Genomic DNA, 22,911 nt, shown 5'->3' with positions numbered 1-22,911 from the left:
CTATTCTTTTTTCTTTTTTAATATTACGCGTAATCAGACAGCTCTTTACATTTGAGTAGGCGGCGAAGCCATTTGTCTTCCTCACTGCAATTTGTGTATGTCGTGTGTAATTAATCGATAGCTAAAATTATAAATAATATAGAAATCATGAATAATAAATATGCTTAAAACGAGTAATTAATATATATAAAAATGAGAATACAAGTGACATAGACGATTTCGTCCTATCGTATCTGTTAACCCTCGCGCGGACACGCTGATGTTTACGTTTAAAACATTTCTAAAAATTACCTTACCTCTGATTTAACTTTTTGTGATCAATAATTAATCAATGCAGATAGAGCAAAAATAATTCTTTGAACGAAAAATTACGTAGTATGAAATTAATAATTAATTAATGTTAATTTACATTAATTTACATTAATTTACATCATGATGCGCCCGTTCGAGGGTTACGGAAGCGTGAGAGTAATACGAGGGAAATGGTAGGAAGATGAAGAGAGTTCGGGCATGGGATTTGAATGGCTGGAAGAATTATAAATATAATAGCATTATAAATTAACGCGTAAATTCGTCGATGGCAGATACAGGATGGGACATCGCATCGCGAAATTATTCCCAGAGAGACGGCGTCGCCAGTAACTGTCGCACCTTGTCCCAAGGGAAACGTGGTTTCTCTTCGTCCTCTGCATATCCTGTTTAAGAACGTATAATTCTTCAGAGAAATCCGGGACAAGCTTTTGAAAAAAATAAACGATATTAGAGTTTAGAATGCTTACCAAAAACACTGCGCGAATATCGTAGCGGTCGTCCCCTTCTGTTTCCCTGTACACACATCATTCCGTACACCCGAATACCCGGGACGCTGGCATAAGTCGGTTGATCGTGGCTCATAGGTCCCTCTGAAAAAATATAATTATAAATTCAATGACTCTGTATCAGACTAGAAATTGAGATTGAGATTGAGATTAAATTTGACGAAAGAAGAAAGAAAATCAATTTCTAGTTTAGTGAACTTTGCTCCGATTGATCAAGTTCAATCTCGATCTCAATCTCAATCTCTAGTTTGATATGGATATAAAGCGTTTTCATGATATACGGTTATCTAAAGATTAAAGAAGACCGTTACCAAGAAATGCATGAATGAATTTTATATAAATTTCTTGGTAACCTTTAATCTTTAGGTAATCACAGATCAGAGTTGGGAAGTAACGCGTTACTTATAACACCGTTACTTTGTCGATCGTTACCTTTCCATAATAACGATTTGGTAATGACGTTGCAAACTTTTTTACGATAATGGTAACATCAGAGAGTTGGAAAAGTCAATCGTTACTTGTAACGAGTAATGTTACGCGTTACTTATTACTTTTTTTTTAGTAAGTAACGCATAATGATGACAAGTTACTTTTCAAAATGACTTCCAATCTTAGCACTTTAGCAACTTTAGCGTTAATTTTTAGTTAGTTAGCGTCATAAAAAATTGCATTATAAAATGTTTATTACACAGAGTAACGGAAGAGTAACGTTATATATATTAGGTGTTGGAATTAATTCGTAGCGTTTTTAATGAAAGAATGTTATTTATTTCACATGAGCATTAAAAAATACATTAATGAAAGTACTTCCCATCACTTGTAAAACGCTACGAATTAATTCCAACACCTAATATATATATATATATATATATATATATATATATATATATATATATATATAATGAAAAACGCGGGCTTAAGAATTCAAGAGCATGACAAGAATTCTTCATGTTATATTGAGTCTGAATTGTACGTGCTGGTCTTCGAAATTAGATCGAAGATGTCTGTTCCTACTAATGTTGAACTGAGATTAACTTTAATTTCAGCTCTTGATCTTTTTTTAATTCTTAGAACTAGAAAAGACGAAGAGTTAGTTGAACCAAGACTAGAATCATCAAAATCGAATTGCGCCGATAGAAAAAGATTGCATTGGTAAATCGAAAGTTCGGAGTTTTTCACTCACCGAGTATGTTTGTGTCGGGACATCGGCATATTACGAGATAGTGAGACTTTCCCGTACGCACGTTCTGCAACGCCAACAGGGACCAGTCCCGTGACGCTCTGCACTCTCGCATCTCGGCGACCGGCTCGCACGTTTTCACCAAGGTCAAGGCCTGGAATAAGCATGGCCATAATAAGCGAGGTCGTATTTATATTTTTTTGCACAGGTTTCTTCCTTTCGGTTAGACAAACCGCATGTTACGTAATCCCGTTAGCACGAATACGTGTCGCGTTAGAACGGAGCTATTTTAACAGTTTAAGATGAGGCATTATCATGTCACTTGAGTGGGATGCGATTAGCGTGTCTGAGCAATCATTGATTATATTGATTATCTCGTCCATAAGTATCATGCGGTTCGAGAACCTCTCTTTATTGCATAGCCATAACGTTGGCTGGTACGCTACGTTTTACGGTATGTTATAATAATAAAGCCACAGGAATATAACGAGACTGAAATTACTGAAAGCGGTCTACGGGAGCAACTTACGGAAATACGAGGTGAATTGCGACGAATATTTTAGTTCGCTTCTAAAATCGTCTTTTCAAGCAGCGATTCGTCAGTGTGCAAGTCACGGTTAATACACCGAACGAAAGTGAACGAGTTTTTCTCACGGCAGGAAACTCGCGTTAAGAACGCCTGAGAGAGCTTCTCTGAGAGAATCAGCAGCCGGTTGGTCATGCCATAGGAATGGCGCCATGCCTTGGTACCGTTTCCATAATAGCTTAACGCTAGGAACGTTAAAATAAAATACATCGTGTTACAGGAACAGCAATTTTTGCAACTCGAACGGAAACTCCTCCAATTGTTTATACACACGTTCGTTTTTATCCGTAATTCGCAAACACGTCGAACGTACCCGTATGATTTCTTCTTTTTCTTACTGTGCAAAAACTGCTAAAAATATCTCGCAATCGCATATTTGTTAGATTTTATGATGTCCTTTTTTTTGTCTTAATAATGAGACTCGGACGAAGGATAATGATTATTATACAATTAGAAAATTTGTGTTAAATTTAACACATTTTATATGTCTCAAACGATTCACTCAAATTTTTATGTTAATTCAACACAAGATGAATATGCTAAAGAGAGATAACAAACATGTAAAAAGATTTAAAAAAATGTGACACTGACAGAATTTGCAAACAAACTGTGAAGGCATATTTTTATAGTAAAATTAATATTTACGACATGTTAATTAACACGTATTTTTACTTATTTATTTAAAAATTTAAAACATTATTTCATGTTATTTATTTACTTACTCCTAAATCGCGTTCTTTTGACATTAACAAATGTTGAATATCGATTTAACATTATAAATATTTAAATAACATAATCAAATTAAATTAAATTAGTACTTAAATATGTTAAAAATTCAATACAAAATTTTTAACAAAGATTTGAGTGGATCGTTTTTAACACAGATACAAAACTTTTGTACTGTATAGAAGTAAACGTTCGAAATGACAAAAATAGGATGATAAAACTCAACTCCATCGATCATTCGAGGGAGCCTTCACTAACCTTGGTTCGCGGATCAGTCACCAGCTCGGTCGTGTGCAGGTCGTCGCTGTCCAAGGATGCACTACAAGGATCCCGATACCTTCCGGGACAGGCGCACAGCGGTTGCGTGAAGTTCAATCGGACGTAAACAGCATTGCACACTTGCTGAACGGCGCATTCCGGCAGCAAGTAGATATGCTGATTGTGTGGATAGTAGTGATATTTGGTCGGTTTTGCGAGCGCCGCGCTCGCTCCCTCCGGCAATCGTACCCCCGTCTGCAAAATGGTAAAAGGCCTTGCACTTTGGCAATAACGCGTGTAATGATATATCGCGCGATTTTACGAGGAATGGGCGTAACGCGTAACGACTTTCCGGGTATCGAGTAGTAATCCCGTAGATCCGATTTCGAGCGGAGCTCTATGATTAGATCAAGCCTCTTCCTAGAAAGTAACATCGCGCTCTTTCGTCGATTGACATAGCTGTAATCCGTGTTTGCTCAACTTTCCCCCCCCCCCTCTTCCCGGTTTGCATCCTTCAATCACGAATAACACGGTCTCAAGAGATTTTCTAGGAATGAGATGTTCTCTGGGAAATAGGAGCGATCTCTACGTGCCACGGATAACTTGGTCTGATTATGAAAAATGTTGTTTTCTCTTATTTTCGACAGCGCATAAATTTGTACTCCGATCGCGAATGAATGCATCTTTATACTACGGCAATTGCATGGTAAACGAGGCCCCACATTGCGCGTGGTATCTCATTAACAATGTTTCTGTGCCACGAGACGATTGTCTGCCTTTTCACTTCTGCGAATTTGCACTTTCCCTTCATAATCCTGTTTAATTAATATGTAAATGAAGAAAGATTCGCACCTCGACTCCAACTTCCACTCCAATATCCGGTTCTCATTAAATGCTTATGCGAGAAAAACTGCGTTCTGTCAAAAAGGGGGCCATCGACATTCGTAACGTCACGGAAATTTTCCACCTGCCAATAATCGTTCCAAGTACAAAATGCATTTGTCTCAAAAAGTGACAAGTCGGTCTCGCGGGACGCGTCTTCGGTATTTATCTTGGAAGGGAAGTTACACGGTGCCAATCGCGTGATGAAAATTGTTAGAAAGGAGGCGAACTACGGAGAGGAGTAAGGCATGCAAAAAAATGCGGAATGCTCGGAGTTGAGAGAGGAGACGAAAGAAAGGCCAGGCAAGGTACGCTGTATCGATAGAGTACGAGATGGTCCGTGCGGATATCCATCGCCGGCCAACTTCCTGGAACGTGAGACTATGCGCCGTCGAGGATAGCCCTCTTTGCCTTTGCCTGGTCCCGCTCTTCTTTCGTTTATCTCGTTTACGTTGCTATCATCTCGTCCTTACTCTCCAAAACTTTCAGAGACTCTGAGGAACGAATGAATAATTGCCCACTCAGAGTTTACGTAGGATGAGTTTTACCTCTTAGCCCTTCGGCGACTTGAAAGAATCAAATATTAACGCGATAAGATGATTAAAGTGTCGGCGACACCGAGATTCTCTATGGACCGAAGTCGTGCATAAGAAAATGAATCAAAGTCCCTCATTTCTTTCCTTTCTATGAAATCAAAGAATTGGTTGATTTTCTGGTTGCTTTATGCATTATGCGTTATGCAAAGTCTGTGCTCCGGCCTTAAGAAGGTTGTAAGGGCATAAAACACACATTATTAATATTTATGCTTTAAACAAACTGCATTCATGTGAAAGTTGTGTTCTGTTTTTATTGAGCAACTCATTTTTATAGATTATTTATTTTATTTAATATTAGTTTTATTGTTGTAAATAAAAATTTTTAAAATAATAAAAATTAAAATTTTTGTTATACAAATATTTTAAGTAAAATGACTTGTGCAAAATTTCATTGATTCACAAATAAATATTTTGTTCATTTACTGATCAAATGTCTGCTCAATCTAACTTCGTTGTGTATTATTCAATGTAAATATTTTTGAATTCATAAAGTACTTATATAAAAAATTGATCATTATTTTATAACACATTTTCATATATTTCTATTAGAGTACAAATTAAAAAAATATTACTTTTTATTGAAATAATTTTGATCCACATGGATCAAAATTAATCTGTAATTTTTTCAAGTAATTAATCTTAATTATTAAAATTAAGATTTCAAGATACTTTCATAACAGTTGTATATAAATTTTCCTTGCGCAACTCCTTCATACATTTTGACAAATTCAGAAAGTACTATATACTCACAAAGGAATATAAAGAGTGATCGTTAATCGGCACGGTTTTTAGTAAAGTCAGTGCTGTCCTTACGAGAAAAGGGTCAGGTATTTCTTGGTCTCTGGAATCGACCGTATCTTGCGGTAGAGCGTTCGGTCGAGCATGAATGAAGGGAAAAACCGCGACGGCGATTCACGAAAGAACGCTGACAAGACGGAGATTCCACAGCTTCCCGTAGAAGCGTGTCCGAAATGCCCCGTTTCGAGCTTCCGATAGCGTCGCTCACGGTGTCAGTCACGGGTGAACGCGTTAATTGCGAATCATCAAGAACCTCGCGAACTTCGCCCATGTTCCCCTTCTTCCTTTCTTTTCTTTCTCTCATTTCCGAGCTTGTCCGCGTTGCGATACAAACCGATTATAGGCCGGTATTTATAGTCGGATCGTACATTAAGATGTCGTAAAGAGGCGTCTACAATAAGATCTTGAAGCGTAAAATTTGAACTTTAAGGCTCCTGAGTAGTCGCACCGCAGCCATATTGAATTGTAACGATCAGAGGCAAGAAATAACATGTTAATTTTTATTACGTACCATAATTATTAAATAAAGATAATGGATAAAATAAAATGATGAGATTGCTTTAAAACGTTGTAAAAATAGACGAAAACTATCCCTCCCGATAGTCAGTAAATAGTCGTAAAAATTGATAAAAGGTGTAAGTAAAAATAGGCTACGCATGCACATTGAATAAAAACATTTTATGTGCCTTTTATCACTTTTTACGATTATTTACTATCAGGGGAGATAAGGATAGCTTTCGTGCATTTTTATTTTTTAAAACTATTGTTTTAAAGAAATCTCATCATTTCATTTTATCCAAATTGTCTTTACTTACAAATGGCACGTAATAAAAATTAACGTGTTATTTCTCGCTTCTGACGTCACGATCCAATACGACTGTGGTGACTTTCAGGAGCCTTCAGCCTTAAGCCGTAAGAAATTGACCAATTATAGTCGAACATGAGGAGAATGATCGGCTATAATTAGCCGTCATTTCCTTACAGCTTAAGTTTTACGCCTTAAAATCTCATTGCAGACGCCACATAAACCAATCACAGAGCAATATTAGTATCTTAAGACATTATTTATTAAGACGATCTTGAAATAAGAGACCGGCCACGGTCGATGTCGCCGCTCTGGACGACCATAATCGGCGATGTCACCCGCTCAATATTCCGAGGCTATGGATCGACCTCAAAGAGAGAGGCGTAAAACTGCCCGACTTCGAAAATAATGTCATCGCGTGCCGCGTAATCCACCGCATAACTCGAGCTACAAAACGCTCGTTTATAAAGCGGTCGTTGACCGAAACGCGATTGCGTTCCCTCGAGTTCTTCGCCTTGGAATCTCTTTGCCGGATTTACTTTGCGATTCTTAATTTTTTCGGACGTTACGATTCCCTCCCGGTTTTTTTTTTCTCTTTCTGTTATCTTTCCGCTCCTGCGTCCCACACGTCCGCATACCATAAGTATTTACTCTGTAGAAAAGTTCGTTTGTTTGTCGCTCGTGAATGTAGCGGTTCAGAGAATGAAGCGGCGAGATGAAGAAGAACTTGGTCTGAATAATAAAGTCAGGTAAACCAAGAGCATGCAAGATAAGTGATCGCCCGGAGACTCAGTGATTAAAATCACGAGCATAAATTCAATAAAAAGAACAATTTTCTTGAATAATTTATTAATAAACTGACGGCTAATACGTTTGAAACATGATAATTAATCATGATAGTCAATAAATTAAATCAAAAGCTATTACTATAAGTAGTACCAAAGAAACTATAAGTAGACAATTAATATAAAAACGACGAATATTATCATTTAATCTGATATAAAAGATTTAAAGAAAACGTCTAGAGAAAAAAACATAATTAGATTATTAAGACACGTACTGATGGAGACTATTATTCCTGTTTTTTTTCCATCATCTCCTTTATATTGTATATCTACGTTTGCTTCTCTATGAAAAAAAGGACGAGAGGATTTTTTTTTTCTCTAGATTCTTCGACAAGTCGTGATTAAAGTAGAACCACTAATTGATTTATCGTCTTTTATTCTAATGTAGACGCAAGAAGAACACTCGGCTCGAATTTATTGTCTGTGGAGACAAATGCAACGCGAAGTAGCACACAAAGTGAATCGATTAACGTTAGGGAATAGGCCACGGTAAATTGTCCGTGGCGATACCGGCCCATCGCCCGCTATTCTCTTTCCCTATATATATCCTTTTCCTTCCTCCCCATCTTTTCGTTTATTTTCCTTCGCATTTTCTTTTCGTCTCGGTATCGTCACGTTCCACTACCGATATTAGCACCGGCTGATCCGTTTGCGTCACGACCGTGAACGCTCGCCCTCCTTTCGCCGTTGGTAGATTCGTCGAGTTAATGTATCGGCGTATTGCAAAGTGCAACGCGTCCTCGGAATATGAATTTTTAAGCGGAAGATGATTGATTAGATGGATCGATTAATGTGAGAAACGGCTGACACGGCTGGTGTGAACTCGTGGAATGCAACCTCGTGATTTAAAATTCAAAAAAGCTAGTTGCATGCCGGATGATTATTTAGAGCTCGTAAGTCAGAGTTTTTTTTTAAAAGATGAATAAATAAGAGAGAGACAAATAAATTAATATTAAAATGATATTGATATGAAGTATGAGCAAATTGTATGTATACTGAAAAAAATTGACTAACTCTTGATATATTTCTTTGAATAATACTAAGTAAACATTTATTTACAGTAAATAAATATTTACTCAATGAAACAAAATGATAGTTAAATCGAATTGTTGATTTTGTATCAAAAATAAATATATATTTATATTTACTAAGTAAATATTTACTTAGAACTATTCAAACAAATATTTATTAAGATTTAAATTTTTTTTCAGTATATGTATATTTCATAAAAGAAAGAATTCTATTTTTGGTCAAAGCGGATCTTGGTGTTTGATAATGTTTGATATGCAAATTTGCAAGATTAATCCGATAAACTGATAAATCGATTTGCCGTTTATAGAACTAAAAAATATATTTGCAAATTTGCATATCAATTATTCAGCACCAAGATCCGCTTTGATTGAAAATAGAATTCTTTCCTTTATTTGATTTTATCTTTATTCGGTTTCATTTATAATTTGATTTATAATTTCATTTATAATTACATATTTTATATCGGATATCAAATGATAATAAAGAAGCTGCACAATAAGGACGATTTTGCTGAACTAAAAATTTAATTAGATACAGAAAATAATTAGATACATTTGAAAATAATTTCGTTGCACTGTTAAATCTGTCAAGTTTTAAATTTCACCTAATTTAAGTCATCGTTTTTAATCAATATATCGTTATTTTATACCAAAATAATGGTTAAGTTTGACACTACACGATTTTAAATTTAATTATTGTTTTAATATAAAATAACGATATATTGAGTAGGAGCGGCGATTTAAATTAGGTTAAATTTGACACTCTACAGATTTAACAATGTGGATTAAAATAATTATATAGGACGCTCAAACTGGTTTCTAAAACGTCAAAATTTTTTACATCACTGCCGATTAACTCGAGATTTCTACGTAATTACTTTGATAGTCGAAATTCTTTTCAATTTTTTTAGATACTTTGGCAAAACCGTTCTTTTCGTGTGTGTTGCCAAACGATCTCCGGAAGTAATACAAAGTTTTTCTTCACTGACATCGCAAGTGAAAAAAAAAACGTCCCTTTTTCGAAATTGCCCGCAGGTGTCGTAAAATCTAAAAGGAAACCTGTCGTAAATCCTGAGATAGATTGTTGCATCGTAACGCAAAGATCGTAATTGCGGTATCGCGCGTCCGTTTAAGAATTAGATGGTCATTATCCAACAGGTAATGACTGCGGTTGTAGCCTCGGATATCACGACGCTCGTGACGAACTGTCGCGGATGTCGCGTTTCCGAGATCCTTACAATACAATTATTAACCTTCGAGGAAAAGAACCCAACGGTCCATTTACCGTTGCGCTCTTTTCACGGCTGTTTTTGTTAGACGTCAACAACGGCTGTATGTAGAAATGCCATCGAGTATCCAGCGCTATTATTAGTAGCGCGCACGAAACGGTGGCTATCCTGACATATCGTTACGGTTATACGAAGGGAGAGTCCTGTATATTTAATGAGAAATGAAAATGGTAACACGCGAATTTTTCAGCAAGAATGCGAATGCATCCTCGCCGTCGTTCATTTGCTTCAATTACGGCGCGCACTTTCTAGCAAGCGATCCTGAGATACGGAATTACTTAATCTCACGGTGAAACGCGTGAAAGCAATAAATATTGAATACCGAAACCGCGATATTACGTGTAAGCTGACTTGGCTAATGCGAGGAAGATCGAACAGTTCGATCATCGAGCAATTCTTTCATAAGCCAAACAACACTTGCTTTAAACGACCTTCTTCTGACAAGAGAATTTCTCGAAGTGTATAATTCTAATTTTAATGAAACTTTTTATTGATAATACATAAATAAATGAATTTAGAAAATATAAGTCGGTGCGGAAAAACACTTTTAAGGGTGAAATTATCCCCTATAAAGTAAAGTGATTTTTAATAACTTTTTTTTCCTAATATTGCAGAAATTATGAGATATCAAAAATGTGTAGTATAATAGTTTTTATAATAAAATTGTCTCTATTTACCTGTAACATTTTTTAAATAAAAAATTACTTTTAAAAATAATGTTTTTGAAAAAATTATTTTTTAAAAACATTATTATTTTTAAAAGTAATTTTTTATCTAAAAAATGTTACAGATAAATATTTTTTGGCCTCGAATAGTTTCTGAGATATAAAAAAAGCTAAAAATATTGCCGTACCCATGAAGGGTAAATGATTTTATTTCTTGAAATCGACTTTTCATACCAATTGATATTTTATAAGTTTATTTGTTTATTTACGAGTATTTATGTAACATATATGTATAAAAAGTTTCATTAAAATCAGAATCGTACTTCAAGAGGTTCTCTTGTGAGACAATTGTGAACTCCAAACCTTCGGCTATCAGAGATTATGATAATACAAGCAAGACCGTCCGTTATGATGCTTGGAATTTTTATTTTGATTTTATACTTTCTAATTTTGTGTTGTGTTGTGCCACGCCATCGTCTTCGGAAAACTATGCTCCGTTACGCGTAAGTCGGGAGCATGCATAGCGAGGAGCAAAATTCCTATTCGGGACCGTTAGCAAACTTCTCTATTTCTATCTTGCTCGCTATTCTGCTATTCTTGCTATCGCGGTAATGCGCCACGGACCGCCGGTTAAAAGAGGCCAATCGTAAACGTCAGGATACATCGCCACAATACTAATGCCGGACGGATCGAGTCGAGAGCACGATCGAGATGCAGCATCCCAAATACTCGCGGGACGGAAATTACGAACGTTATCGTGGAAGCGCAAATCAAGAATCCGCGGGTAATAGATTTCTGCCTTATAGGAAAGCGAGGTTATTCCAATCTTAATACGTTCGGCGGTCTACTTCGATTCCGCCGTCTAATTACGATTTGCATCATTTGAAAATACGCCTTCCTAAAAGCGATGCCGCGCAGAAAGTTCCACGATAATGGCCGGCGTGCCCACTTTATTTTGCAACATAGTTTTATTACGTATACAGGATGTCGGTATTTTATACCGCTAGTCAAAGGAAGGGGTAATATCAAGTACCAGGTGTTTGCCCTCGATAAATGTTTTCGATTGAAGCAAAACACTTGACGCGCATTATTATTTCGACGATTCGGTCATTGTTCGCTAAGAAGAAAGTACGATAATAATGATCGCACGATAATAAGTCAAATGGAGGATTATGTAATCAAATGGAAACAGAGCATGGTCGATTACAGCACGTGATAAAATCAGGAATTTCTGCCAATATCGAAGTTTAACTCGACAACGGGCGTTCAAGATACGATCGTTACCCTTAGACATCCGTGACTGATTCATACGCGTGCACTGTAATAATCGTGTTTGACCGAGCGTGCTTCCTTCCCTACAATACGATATGTATAAAGAAGGAAGAAGTGCTGTTCCGCCAAAGAAATGTCGTAGAAACTAGCCGTGCGTTCATGAAATACTTGAGAGAAAGGATTTTGTTAATTTAACAAGCCACCAGTACCTTTAACCGAGGATAGGTAAATATGTGACAACAAATTTTGTTGTTACGATTGCTGAGTCTCTGTTATATCAACTAATTATTAGTAACAGAAGTAAACTATATAGAATCTTATGGATAAACTTTAGGCTCGTTTACGTAGAGTAGGAATCTTAAATCGTAGGAAACCGATTAAGCACAGTCTAATATAGGAAGAATACTTGACTAGAATCGATCGATTTCTTACGATTTGAGACTTTACAACCGTCTACGATTTTTATATATATATGAGCCTCTTATTTGCTAGCGATACTATTGATTATTTGTTACATTGACGAATTAATTTGCAATCGATAACAAATCGATCGTTTTTTTTCCAACAAATATCACATTTGCTTTCCCTTGATTTGTTCCTATAACAAAAATCATTTCTCTCAGTGAAGAAACGCGCTGTTCTACGACCGTCGAAGCCTCGTCTCTCTTCTCAACGAGATAAAGAAAAATAACCTGCCTTGCTTCACTTTTCCCGCCCTAGTGACGAGGGATATCGGACTTCCCATACGTTAAATCCAGGGTGAAATCGGTACGTTCACGCACGCGAACGATTCCCAGCGATTTTCATTCGATATCGGGATGAATGGTGCGACTCGTATCACCTCCGCAACCCGCAATTACCCGCTGGAGTCGTTCTTTCACATGCACTTATTGTATGTTCATTTGTACCAGTTTGCCGTGAAGCACCGGCGTGACTTCCCCGGAGCGTTGCAACGCACACTGAGCACACTGAGTTTATTGTTAGAACAAAAACTGATTCGTTATATGTGATGATTTGCTTGAGAAACCGGGATTTTGCTACGAAACTGGAAATCGGAGAAATCAGGGAAATTGAAATTGATCGGAGAAATTAGGGAAAAGTCAGGGAGTTTTGCGAAATTTTCTTTTTGGAAAATTAAAATTCTTAGTTTTAATGAAGTTCGATATGCGTATACATCACATCTACGCAGTTTCGGAGTACTATCAATTTAGCAATTAAATTCAAGCAACGTCAGCAACGTTAATAGTAATTTGCATTTTCTACGTTAAATTACTCCCAATAAAATATTTAACACGGTTTCCAAATTGGATGAAAATATATAAAATTTCGAAATATTGGAAGTTAGAGATAATCGTGAAATTTTGTCTGGAAATCGGGAAAAGTTATGGAATTTTAGAATGAAAGATTTGTAGCAACAATATTGAAAATGGATCGATCAGTTACTATTGCGAATCATTTCTCCTTATTCAATGTAACAAACAATACACAGTTTACAAATCACATTTGTTCTAGTACATTTATAGGTAAAAAATATGTTGCTAATAACTTATAACATCAGTCTTCATGTCAGAAGAATTATCTTGGACAACAAAAGTATTATAACAAATCATATTCATTTTCGGTATATTTGTTGTCACTATATCCACGAATCCAATTTGTTACAGATATTGATAGTTTGTTAAATTAACAAAATTTTTGTTCTCTCCATATGACGTATATCAATTAAATTCCGTCCGTCGACGAAGTCAGAGTTCGACTGATTTTCACCGGCGTTGGTGGTTAACTTTAATCGCGATCTATAGATCCCTCGTCCCTCTTTTCAGATCATAACGCTGGCCACGATACAGGTAGAGGAAGTGAATTCAATTAATCACGGATAATTAAGCCGGATGGTTAATTGAATTTTCTTCCTGTCTCTATTATATCACACTCGCCGGCGAATGTTACGATCTGACGGAGGAATTAATTAAATCGCAGTTGATTAAATTTACTCCTAATTAGACGCATATGTTATTCTTATTCAGAGAGAGATTCCTTTCGTCTTCCTTCCTTTCTCTATTGATTCGTACATAATTTAACGACGAGAGAAAATGCATCGCGATCGAAAATAAAATATATTTTGACATAAAACGTAATCATTCACGACACTGTTCGTACGGATTGGGATGTGATGGCGATTCTTAATAGCACACTAAAAAAAAAAATAACGTTATCTTAACAGCATTATTTTAACTGAGAACGATCTTGTTATAATAATTCAATAACAGTATTAATGAAACAAATAAGATTCTATCAAAACAAGAGCACGATATGTTTCATTAATAGTGTTATGTGTGTGAATTAAAGAAAATTATTTTAAATTAAAATAATGCTGCTGATGTAACATCATTTTTTTTTCTCAGTGTATATAATAAGGCTTTCTTTCGGCCTAATCTCGTCACGACCGTACGCACTGAGTTCGCGTCTCGCAACCCAACGCAACGGACGGGACAGATAACTCCATCACGTGAGATATTACATACTCAATTTACGCATTGCCGTCGTTAGCGTTCGCGCGGTTATTACGGATACGTTGGGATACTTAATTATTATTAATGACTCCGCGCACCCCGTTACATCGTGCGCGCGAGCGCGGCGGATTTACCGTATTCCACGGAACGAAATCGTTCGTTTGTAATCAAGACGCGTTATGTTCGCTTATTTGATCGTAAATGACTCAACGGTTTCATATAACATCGATATGTACCGCCGTTACTTCAATGCGGATAGAGAAAAAGAGAGGAAGAGGGAGAAAGAGAGAGACGAGAAGGTCTGAAGCATGTAAATTAGAAGCGACTACAGAAGTCTGCGTGCGCAAGGAAAACACGGGAAAGAAAAGAAATGATTTCTCCCCTTGGCTATGAAAGATTTGCCTAAGGTGTGACCCAATTGCCTGATTCATCTTAGTTTATCGCAGAACGGAGCGTGGCACACACTCGATTAACTTGGATAATTACGATGTGTCCCGTAACGACGTCCAGCCGTATCCGAATGCCGATTACTTTCTCGTTTTTGCCATTTTGCATACGCGTTATCCGTCCACGCTCGTCGTCTACGCGGCGGGCGCATTAGATACGTATTTTCTACGTACGCGGAGGTACGTTACGGTGCACACGCTACTTTCTCGGTCGACCTATATGGCATTTTTTTCTCAAACCCCATACGATCCTCTATGTTGGCTGTATAACTCGAATCTGGGTTCCTTTCTATCGCGCATCATCGGATACACGCTTTTCTGCACTCGCTTAAAGTAGAGGGGGCGAACAGGAATGATAGATTTGGGATTCTTTTCCATCGCGTGATAGAGAAGAAGAAGGAAAAAAAAAAAGAGTTCCGTCGGCACTTCGGGAATTTTGTAGCACGTCTAATCTTTTTCGATAAGCGCGAATGTAAAGTAATTTTCTCCTAGTTTCTATCTATATTGCTTTCCGATTTACTCGGAATAATTTGTAGGATCTAGGATATATACCAATAATATACGTTTATGAGAGACCGTGGAACTTTTCCTATTGGAGTTGCAGATATGATTATTCGACGAACCTGGAGTTTAATTTCTCTCGCATCGCATAAGTTAGAGAAGGAAACTTTAATTATGGAATTATCCAACCGCGGGCATAAAACGTAATGAAACGTATTACAACTTATCCAACGTTCCATGAAAGAGCGCATGAGACGAGTGAATGAAACAGCAACGAACGAAGAATATTTCTCGTCACTGGTTTTCTCCTCGCTGATCTCTCGGAGGACTTCCTCGCTTATCTTCCGGACGATTTCTGATTTTCCAGCGAAATTCACCGGATGACGCGCTGCCTCAATTTTAACATTAAACCGTGTAGGATGTCGACGTTTCGAAAATCACTTCGCGTTTGCGACCTGCATGACTGCATAAAGCAGCCGTCGCGGAATTTTGCGGAATTCGCGGCGGTACGTCGACGCGACGTGGCTTAACGTATAAGCCAATTAGGACTTGGATATTCTGTTGAGCTCGCGACCATTCATCATGCAAAGCGATTACAAGCCGGGAATCTGTGCCGTGATAGTTAAGACCGGCGGCAGTTAAGGCAAAATAAACGGAACAATACGAGAAACACGACTAGCGGAGACGCGGTGCAGGAGGGGGGGGGGGAGGGGGATAGTCAACCGGTCGGTTGGTCGATCGGTTAGAATTAATGCGCTTACCTCGCTGGCGGTGGTGTAATTTGTTGTCAGTTTGATTTGCGGTCTAATCTTTCCGGGCGATTCCCGCGTCTCCTTGGCCGTCAAAGGCGAACTGGTCGTGACATCGGCGACTGCGGCGGTTGCAGAAGCCGCTGATTTTCTCGACGACAACACCGTGGCTGCGGTATGTTGAGTAGGCGAGATTATCCTCGGCGATGTCTCGGTGATGTAGGTGGGACTCGAGCCATCCTGTGTAGTACGGGAGGTCGGAAGACTCGCCGTGGACGACGTTAGTGACGGCGACGCGGATATCGTCGTCGCCGTCGTCGCCGTTCCTATCGCCGTCGCTGTCGCCGCGATTGTCGTTGACGAGGCCGGCAGCTTCAGCGTCGTCGTGGCGGATGTAGCGACTGTCTGCGGCACCGTTGCCGTCGTCCTCGTCGTCGTCGCCGTCGAGGAAGATGACGACGAATGTAACGTCGCGTTCGCGATCGGCCTTGACGCTGCCGTCGTCGCGGTGATCGCCGAGGTGTTCTTGCCTCCTCCGGACGTCATCGCTGTGGTTTTCTTGACCTTGGCTGAGTCGCCCTTCGACGACGCCGGGACGGCCGACGCTGTCATCAGCAGCAACGCAAGGCAAACGTAACACTGGATAGCCCGCATCCTTACAGTATCGATATTACGAAAATTGCCGTTTCCGTTACCGTATTTTCGCGTGCAATTTGTCTTCCTTCGAGGAGTTCTTACCGTATATAAGCGACGCTTCCTTTAAACCGGTGGTTCGCTTATAACCTGCGAATAAAATGCATATTATGTCAGTAACTATCATGGAACTGCAGTTGTATATTTTCTATCCCGTTAAAGCTACTTTAGACGATTCGTAATCCATCAGATTTCAAGATAGCATTTTGCTTGATTATACGTATATAAAATATATAAGTACATGCATATAAATGTATATATTTAATGTATACTTTGTATATATGTGCATTCTAATTAAATATTTTTTTATATTATACACCACATAAAATTATTTGCAGAATTCCTGAATTCCAGACATGAATTACAGACTGTCTAAAGTGGGACTTTCAAGAAACGGAAGAGATATTTTTCGAAAAGTAGCTCAACGCGCGTCGTCTTCACTTTTGCGTTTACTTTCTTGCGTTTGCATTGATTCTTTTTTCTTTTTTTTTTCCTTTCCTGTTTTCCCTCGAAAAATCGTCGCTTTCGCTTTTCCGCGTCAATGAGGGAATCGCGAATGAGGGAAAGGATTATAGACCTCGTATCTCTGCGGTTTGTCGAGATTATTACATGATACGGATGGGATAATATATTATAGAACTTAACCCTTTTTTTACAATCCTTTATACAATCCGAATGTTTGCTTTGAGACGACCTTAACAGGATAGAGCTCTCGCTCTCGCAACGGTAATTAGATTTTTCTGAGCGCGGCTAAAGTTCACGTTGAACTCAAGTACACGTTGAACTCGAGTACCATTTCGTCGCGTATGAAGCTCGTAATCCAGCCAGTCTTTTATCATATTACATCTTTCCTCTCTATAATTTTCTATCGTTTACTCGCATTTTATGTCTCCACAGAGTTCGTACCCAGCGTACTAAGCGAAATGCACTCTTTTTTTCGAATGCGATAATGCAAAGTTAATAACACGAGAAATATAATTTCTCGTTTGTGTGACAATGAGAGAAAAATAACGTCTATATCGTGCGAAATTATGCAAATAAGACAAGAAGAACGAGGTAATTGCTACATGTCAAGTTCGACTCGGAGAGATGGAAATTCTCGTTGCGGCCAGAATGCCCGCAATCTATAGCTGCAATTGCGTTACGATAGATTGGCGAAATCGCGTAGAATTTCCGTTGTACGTGAAACGTATGTACGAGATATATTTTCCAATATTACGTAGCGTCTTTCCCTCATTCAACGTGTGTGCCCCTTTCAACGTGAGCCCGAGGTCGCTTTCCGTCCTCGCAAAAATTTTTTTCAACACACACACACACACACAGGACCTTTCGCATTGATCGCGACTGTAATCTCGCGAATCAATCTCGCGATCTTTTCTTCGCGGTCGAGCAGGAGGTCGACCGCGTTTTTCCCGTCCGAAACATTTACGTCGACAGATAGGAATTAGGTGGGGCGAGGAGATAGATAGTTGGGAGAGGCGGCGTGTTTATTTGTTCGTCTTCCTGAATGTCCGTGCATCGGTCCATGGCGAGCTGACCGCTTATCTGCCTGCCTACCTACGTATTTTCCTTTCACGTGCTCGATCTTGTCCGCGCGTCGGTGCTTGTGCCGCAACAGTTATCGCACGTATGCCATACGACACTGGTGAAATTGGGTCATTCGGTACAAACCGACCATACGAGCCGTTATCTCGTTGCATTAGCAAGGCCGTATCAAACTGCGCTCGCTCGCTCGCGCGGGTGCGAGCGAACACCTTCGAGCACGCTTCGAGCATCAGATGTTAGACATTACGCTTCATTAGAATATGTATCTCACGTTGCTGAATATGTACCTGCGACGGATGCGCGTCTCGGTATAACGGAAGCGAGAACGCGACACGGACTGTGTAAAAAGAAGAGAAGAATGTCTATCGTTTCGAGTGAATACACACGCGCGAGATAGCGTGATAAGAATGCTGATTAAATGCGATCGTATTCGAAACTGTAACGCGTCGAATCTCTTGCTACTGAATCTCACTTACAGGGTATTTTCTCTGTATTGAAAAAAAATGCCTGGTTGGATTCACTGGAATTCTGATTGATCGAAAATGGAGGAATCTGAATTTTCTGGTTAAATCTATTACGAGTCCAATTAAGATAATAGGATTGATACAATGAAAATCTTCTGGTTTCGTTCATCTTTAACTGCGAAATGTGACTCTTATTCGAGTTTATTCGTTTCATTCGTAAGAAGAAGATCTGATTGTTTTCTAATGGATTAAATTTACGCACAATGGAAACTGTCCGCTATTCGGAAATTTTTCATACTTCTGCCATTCTTTCGTCACGGTAAACCGCACAATTGTGGGCGGGAGAATGAGTTTCCACGCTTCAACCGCAAAGTGTTTAAACATTCGCGACATTGCCCATTTGTACGAACAATGTAACAATTACATTATTCTTGTAATGAGGGACACGGAGAAAAAAAGATTTATACTACATTTATATGTAGTTTAATTTTAATCTCGATTTAATAACTAACTCTTCATCGTTTTCTAGTTCTAAGAATTAAAAAAAGACGATGAGTTAAAGTTAATCCACATTGGTAGAAACGGGCATTGTAGAGTTACAGTAAAACGGTACACGCAGTTTTAGAGAGCGAGTAAAAAAGGACGCTTTTACGATGTTACAATGATATGAATCGCTATTTTAAAAAGAAACATTAAGGTACGCAAAAGATCAAACCGTATAATACATTCGGTATCTTTTTGTATATTCCCTCTCTCTCTCTCTCTCTCTCTCTCTCTCTCTCTCTCTCTCTCTCTCTCTCTCTCTCTCTCAAGTCATATTTTTATGAAAAAATATGAAAAAAAAAATATATAATTCTTTATATAATTTTTTTTTTCATATTTTTTTATATTGATTTGTTTTTGTTGTATTATTTTCATTAATTACATATTTCTATTCTTATATTTTTCTTTTGTTTTAATATTCTTAAAGGACGTGCTCTAGACAGCGACAATAAATGCCTTTATCTATCTATCTATCTATCTATCTACCTACCTCAAACACGTTTCTCTCTGTCTCGTTAGCAATTCGTTGCACGTTAGAGTTATAGGCGAGCGATGAATAATTTCACCATTAATGAGCAACTCGCGAGAGCAACGAGCATTAATTTACTTGCGCAAATAAAACGAACATTCACGGATACGCATGCGTTTGTTTCGGCAATTTGTCGGACTAACGAGATTGAAAGGAAAGCGCGCGGCGGTCGACTGTACACAAAAGCGTCGTGCAATTAGCAATGGATATGAGCACCGACGGAGAAAAAGACAGACAGAGAAAGAGAGTACCTTGATGGATCTCGTAAAATCGTTCGCGTTTCACGTCTTGCGTCCGCGCGACACATAAAGGATCTCGCGCGATTCAAAAGCCGAAGCAGAAGACAAAGAGAAAACGGCGAGAGATTTGCGCGGCGACTCGCGTCAACGCCACTGACGACGTAACCGTCTAACGGATCTTTTGGCTTAACGCGTTGCGTAGCCCTTTTCCTCATTGTAATCCCCCGTGGTTCGTCGCATCATTTGCCACAGCTAGTCGGAGGCTGCCGTAATGCGCGAGATATCAAAGAAACGCGTCATGTGCGTCCCTTTCTTGCCCCTTTACGATAATATTTGAAAATTGCATGCAGAAACTACTTATGATTGATTTACTTTGAAAGGGAATCGAAATAATAATAAGATCTGGTTTCATCGATAGTAAGATTAATCTCAGAATGAACTTACTGTTTATCTTTTTTTTTTTTATTCTAAGAGTTCTACCAGTGTAGATTAACTTTAATTCTTAATTTTTGATTCTTAGAATTAAAAAAAGATAGTTGAACTGAGATCAAAATTAAACTACACTGAGCAAAATGGTCTGGTTGGGTTAAATAGTAATTCTGGTGGAAAATGGACGATTTTTTTCAGTGTATAAACATTGATATAAACGGGCATAAAAAAATTAGAAAAAAATAAAGAGTAAATTGAACCGAGATTAAAGTTGACCTTACATTGAACAGAAGAGGTTACATCTAAAACGTATGAAGACAAAGGCAAATTCTTTTCCCCAATGGAAAATCGGCTTGTTTGATGAACGATCCACCAAAGATACACGGATAATAATATATTATCGTCTTCTTCCTCTCTTCCCTTTTCCAAGAAGGAACGAGCAATATTCGTAATAAGAAAGAGGATGAGAGCTTATAAGAAGGAAGGAAGGTACGATTATCTAGAATAAGACATTTAATAATAAATACACCCACCGGCTCGATTCGCATCGGTAGCGCCCGGTAGTTGGACACGTAGATTGTAACGGAAGTACGAAGAGCAAAGTCGGCGGTCGTGATCGGAATGTTGTTCCTTCGGTATCTACCTTCGCTTCGGTGGCGGAATCATCGATGTCGAACGAACATTGTTCATAAAAAAAAAAAAGAAACATAAATAATGAGAAACGCGCGTCTGCGATGTACTTCCCCGTTTTTCTCAATCCAGTTAATTTGTACACCTGACGACGTTGCGAATTTGTAGACACGAAATATCATTTATATAGAAATTGAATCAATCGTAAATCGAATCAGCTACCGCTTTGTGGCTACGAGACAAGATAAAAAAGATAGCAATCGCTTCATCATCAACAATTACGCGCGTGGCAAAGCAAACGTACTTATTTCACAGTTCCGTTATCTGTAGTATAATAGTTGTACGAATAATGGCTAATAGATAACAAAATTATTTGTCACATGTATATTTTTTTATCTATTACATTTGATGTCATCACATATATTGATAAATTGTAATTTTGTTATCTATTATTAAAGAAACAATTTCTATTAAATTCTTTTGATTTATTTATAATAGAGAAACCAAAATGAAGAGAAAATGAAAGAAAATGATCAAAAATAAAAATAAGCATACAAACTATCACATGTATTAAATAAAAAAAATCATAGCTGAAGGAGTCGATCCTCTTACGATACAAATGCGATACAAATGCGCAAGTACACTACTATCCCGTATCTTTATTAACATTCCAAAGCAAAACTATGAAGATTTCATACCTCGTGTAGCGCGTAGGTAGACTGACCCTCGACCTTATAGACTTTCGTCCTCGCGCCACCTTGAACGCGACCTCGACCTCGACCGCGATCTCTGATAGGAAAGAAGGAAGACGTACTTCTCGCGGTCCCTGCACGCCACTGACAAGCCGGTAGACCAGTCGGCTCTAATCCACCAATCGTTCTCCGATTTCTCGTTGATCCCTGATTGCTTCAATCTGATTTTCTTCCAAAAGGAAACCTTTACGGTTCGCGCGCTACCGCGATCGAATATACAGTACACGATGATTTGACAGCTACGATCACGCGACTCGGACTGTTTTTGGCACCCAAGTTTGCCAAAAGACAAAATTCCGTCTCGCACGTCTAGCGCACCCTCTTCCGCGTTCCTCAACTCTCTTCCGAGGCCGTGAACCGTACTGTTCGCGAGTCGTTATTGGTGCGTTATCGTTGCTGCTATTGTTGGTGCTGTTGGTGCTGTTGGTGCTCGGAGAGACCGGTGTGGATGGAAGATAACCCGCGATGAGATTGTTTCGGGGTTTGAGCCCGACTGCGGTCTCGCGTAGGACGCTACGTGCCTATGAGTCCCCGCTAGTCCCACTTACCAACCAACCAGAAACTGCTCGGGTATACTCGGAATCCTAAGCTGCATCTCCGCCAATCCACCTTCCACTCTTCTGCCTCTCCGTCGCCCCTCGTCGTCGTGTTCGCATCGTCGTGTTCCGCGCTTGTCCGGGATTATACTTGTGCTTTTCGTCTTTCGGCCCCGCCAGAAAGCTGTCGATGAAAGACACGGGCGAGTTTTGCGGCTGGAACCGGTCGTTTCTGGACCGCCAAGTGCCTCTTAATCAACCGTGAAGAAGATTTTGCAGACTATTAATTGATATTGGTGACAAGTTATGAGGAGAGAAGTCTCGCTATCTTTGCCTACCTTTTCTCTCTATTTCTTTCGTTCTTTTTGCATAATTGGAAATCACGAGAGATATTTATAAGATAGGAACTGCTGTTTGAAGTAGCCATCGCTGTTCGCCGCTTTGATCTTAAGAATATTACTTTGAGATCTAATAGACCTCGACTGAACTCCCACGTATATCTTCACCTTTCGAATAGAGAGAAATTTCCATGCGCCGCCTAAAGCTATAAACTTTCTGCTCATTTTCTGCTCATTTCTGTATAAGACTTATAGT

At 38.7% G+C, this 22,911-nt stretch overlaps 2 protein-coding genes across 3 annotated transcripts in view; one reads left to right on the top strand and one right to left on the bottom strand.

Annotated features, from left to right (window-relative positions):
• The window catches only part of LOC105152615 (elongation factor-like GTPase 1), a 42,878-nt gene that overhangs the window by 5,355 nt on the left and 14,612 nt on the right, over window positions 1-22,911 (top strand). The window lies entirely within an intron of this gene.
• Window positions 4-22,445, bottom strand: dsx-c73A (doublesex cognate 73A). 2 transcript variants are annotated; one of them, XM_011066959.2, is made up of 6 exons: window positions 21,728-22,445; window positions 15,970-16,740; window positions 3,569-3,823; window positions 2,002-2,152; window positions 780-902; window positions 4-695 (listed from the first exon to the last, which is right to left on the bottom strand). In XM_011066959.2, the coding sequence occupies exons 2-6, from the start codon at window positions 16,609-16,611 to the stop codon at window positions 613-615; spliced, it is 1,254 nt and encodes a 417-aa protein (XP_011065261.1). In that variant the 5' UTR covers window positions 16,612-16,740; window positions 21,728-22,445; the 3' UTR covers window positions 4-612. The 2 variants fall into 2 exon arrangements, with proteins under 2 accessions (XP_011065261.1, XP_011065262.1); XM_011066960.2 differs by lacking the exon at window positions 21,728-22,445 and adding an exon at window positions 20,933-21,023.

The sequence above is a fragment of the Acromyrmex echinatior genome, chromosome 8, assembly GCF_024713525.1.
Source record: "Acromyrmex echinatior isolate Ae372 chromosome 8, ASM2471352v2, whole genome shotgun sequence".
In the NCBI taxonomy this organism is placed as follows: Eukaryota; Metazoa; Arthropoda; class Insecta; order Hymenoptera; family Formicidae; genus Acromyrmex; species Acromyrmex echinatior.
The sequence above is the reverse complement of the archived record's forward strand: the minus strand, read 5'-3'. Positions and strand labels throughout refer to the sequence as shown.

Excerpts from the sequence above, each read along its gene's own strand:
- dsx-c73A (XM_011066959.2), bottom strand. The coding sequence starts at position 16,611 with ATGCGGGCTATCCAGTGTTACGTTTGCCTTGCGTTGCTGCTGATGACA. Across the intron at positions 2,153-3,568 it reads TGACTGATCCGCGAACCAAG|GCCTTGACCTTGGTGAAAAC; the intron begins GTTAGTGAAGGC and ends TGCTTATTCCAG. Across the intron at positions 903-2,001 it reads TCCCGACACAAACATACTCG|AGGGACCTATGAGCCACGAT; the intron begins GTGAGTGAAAAA and ends ATATTTTTTCAG.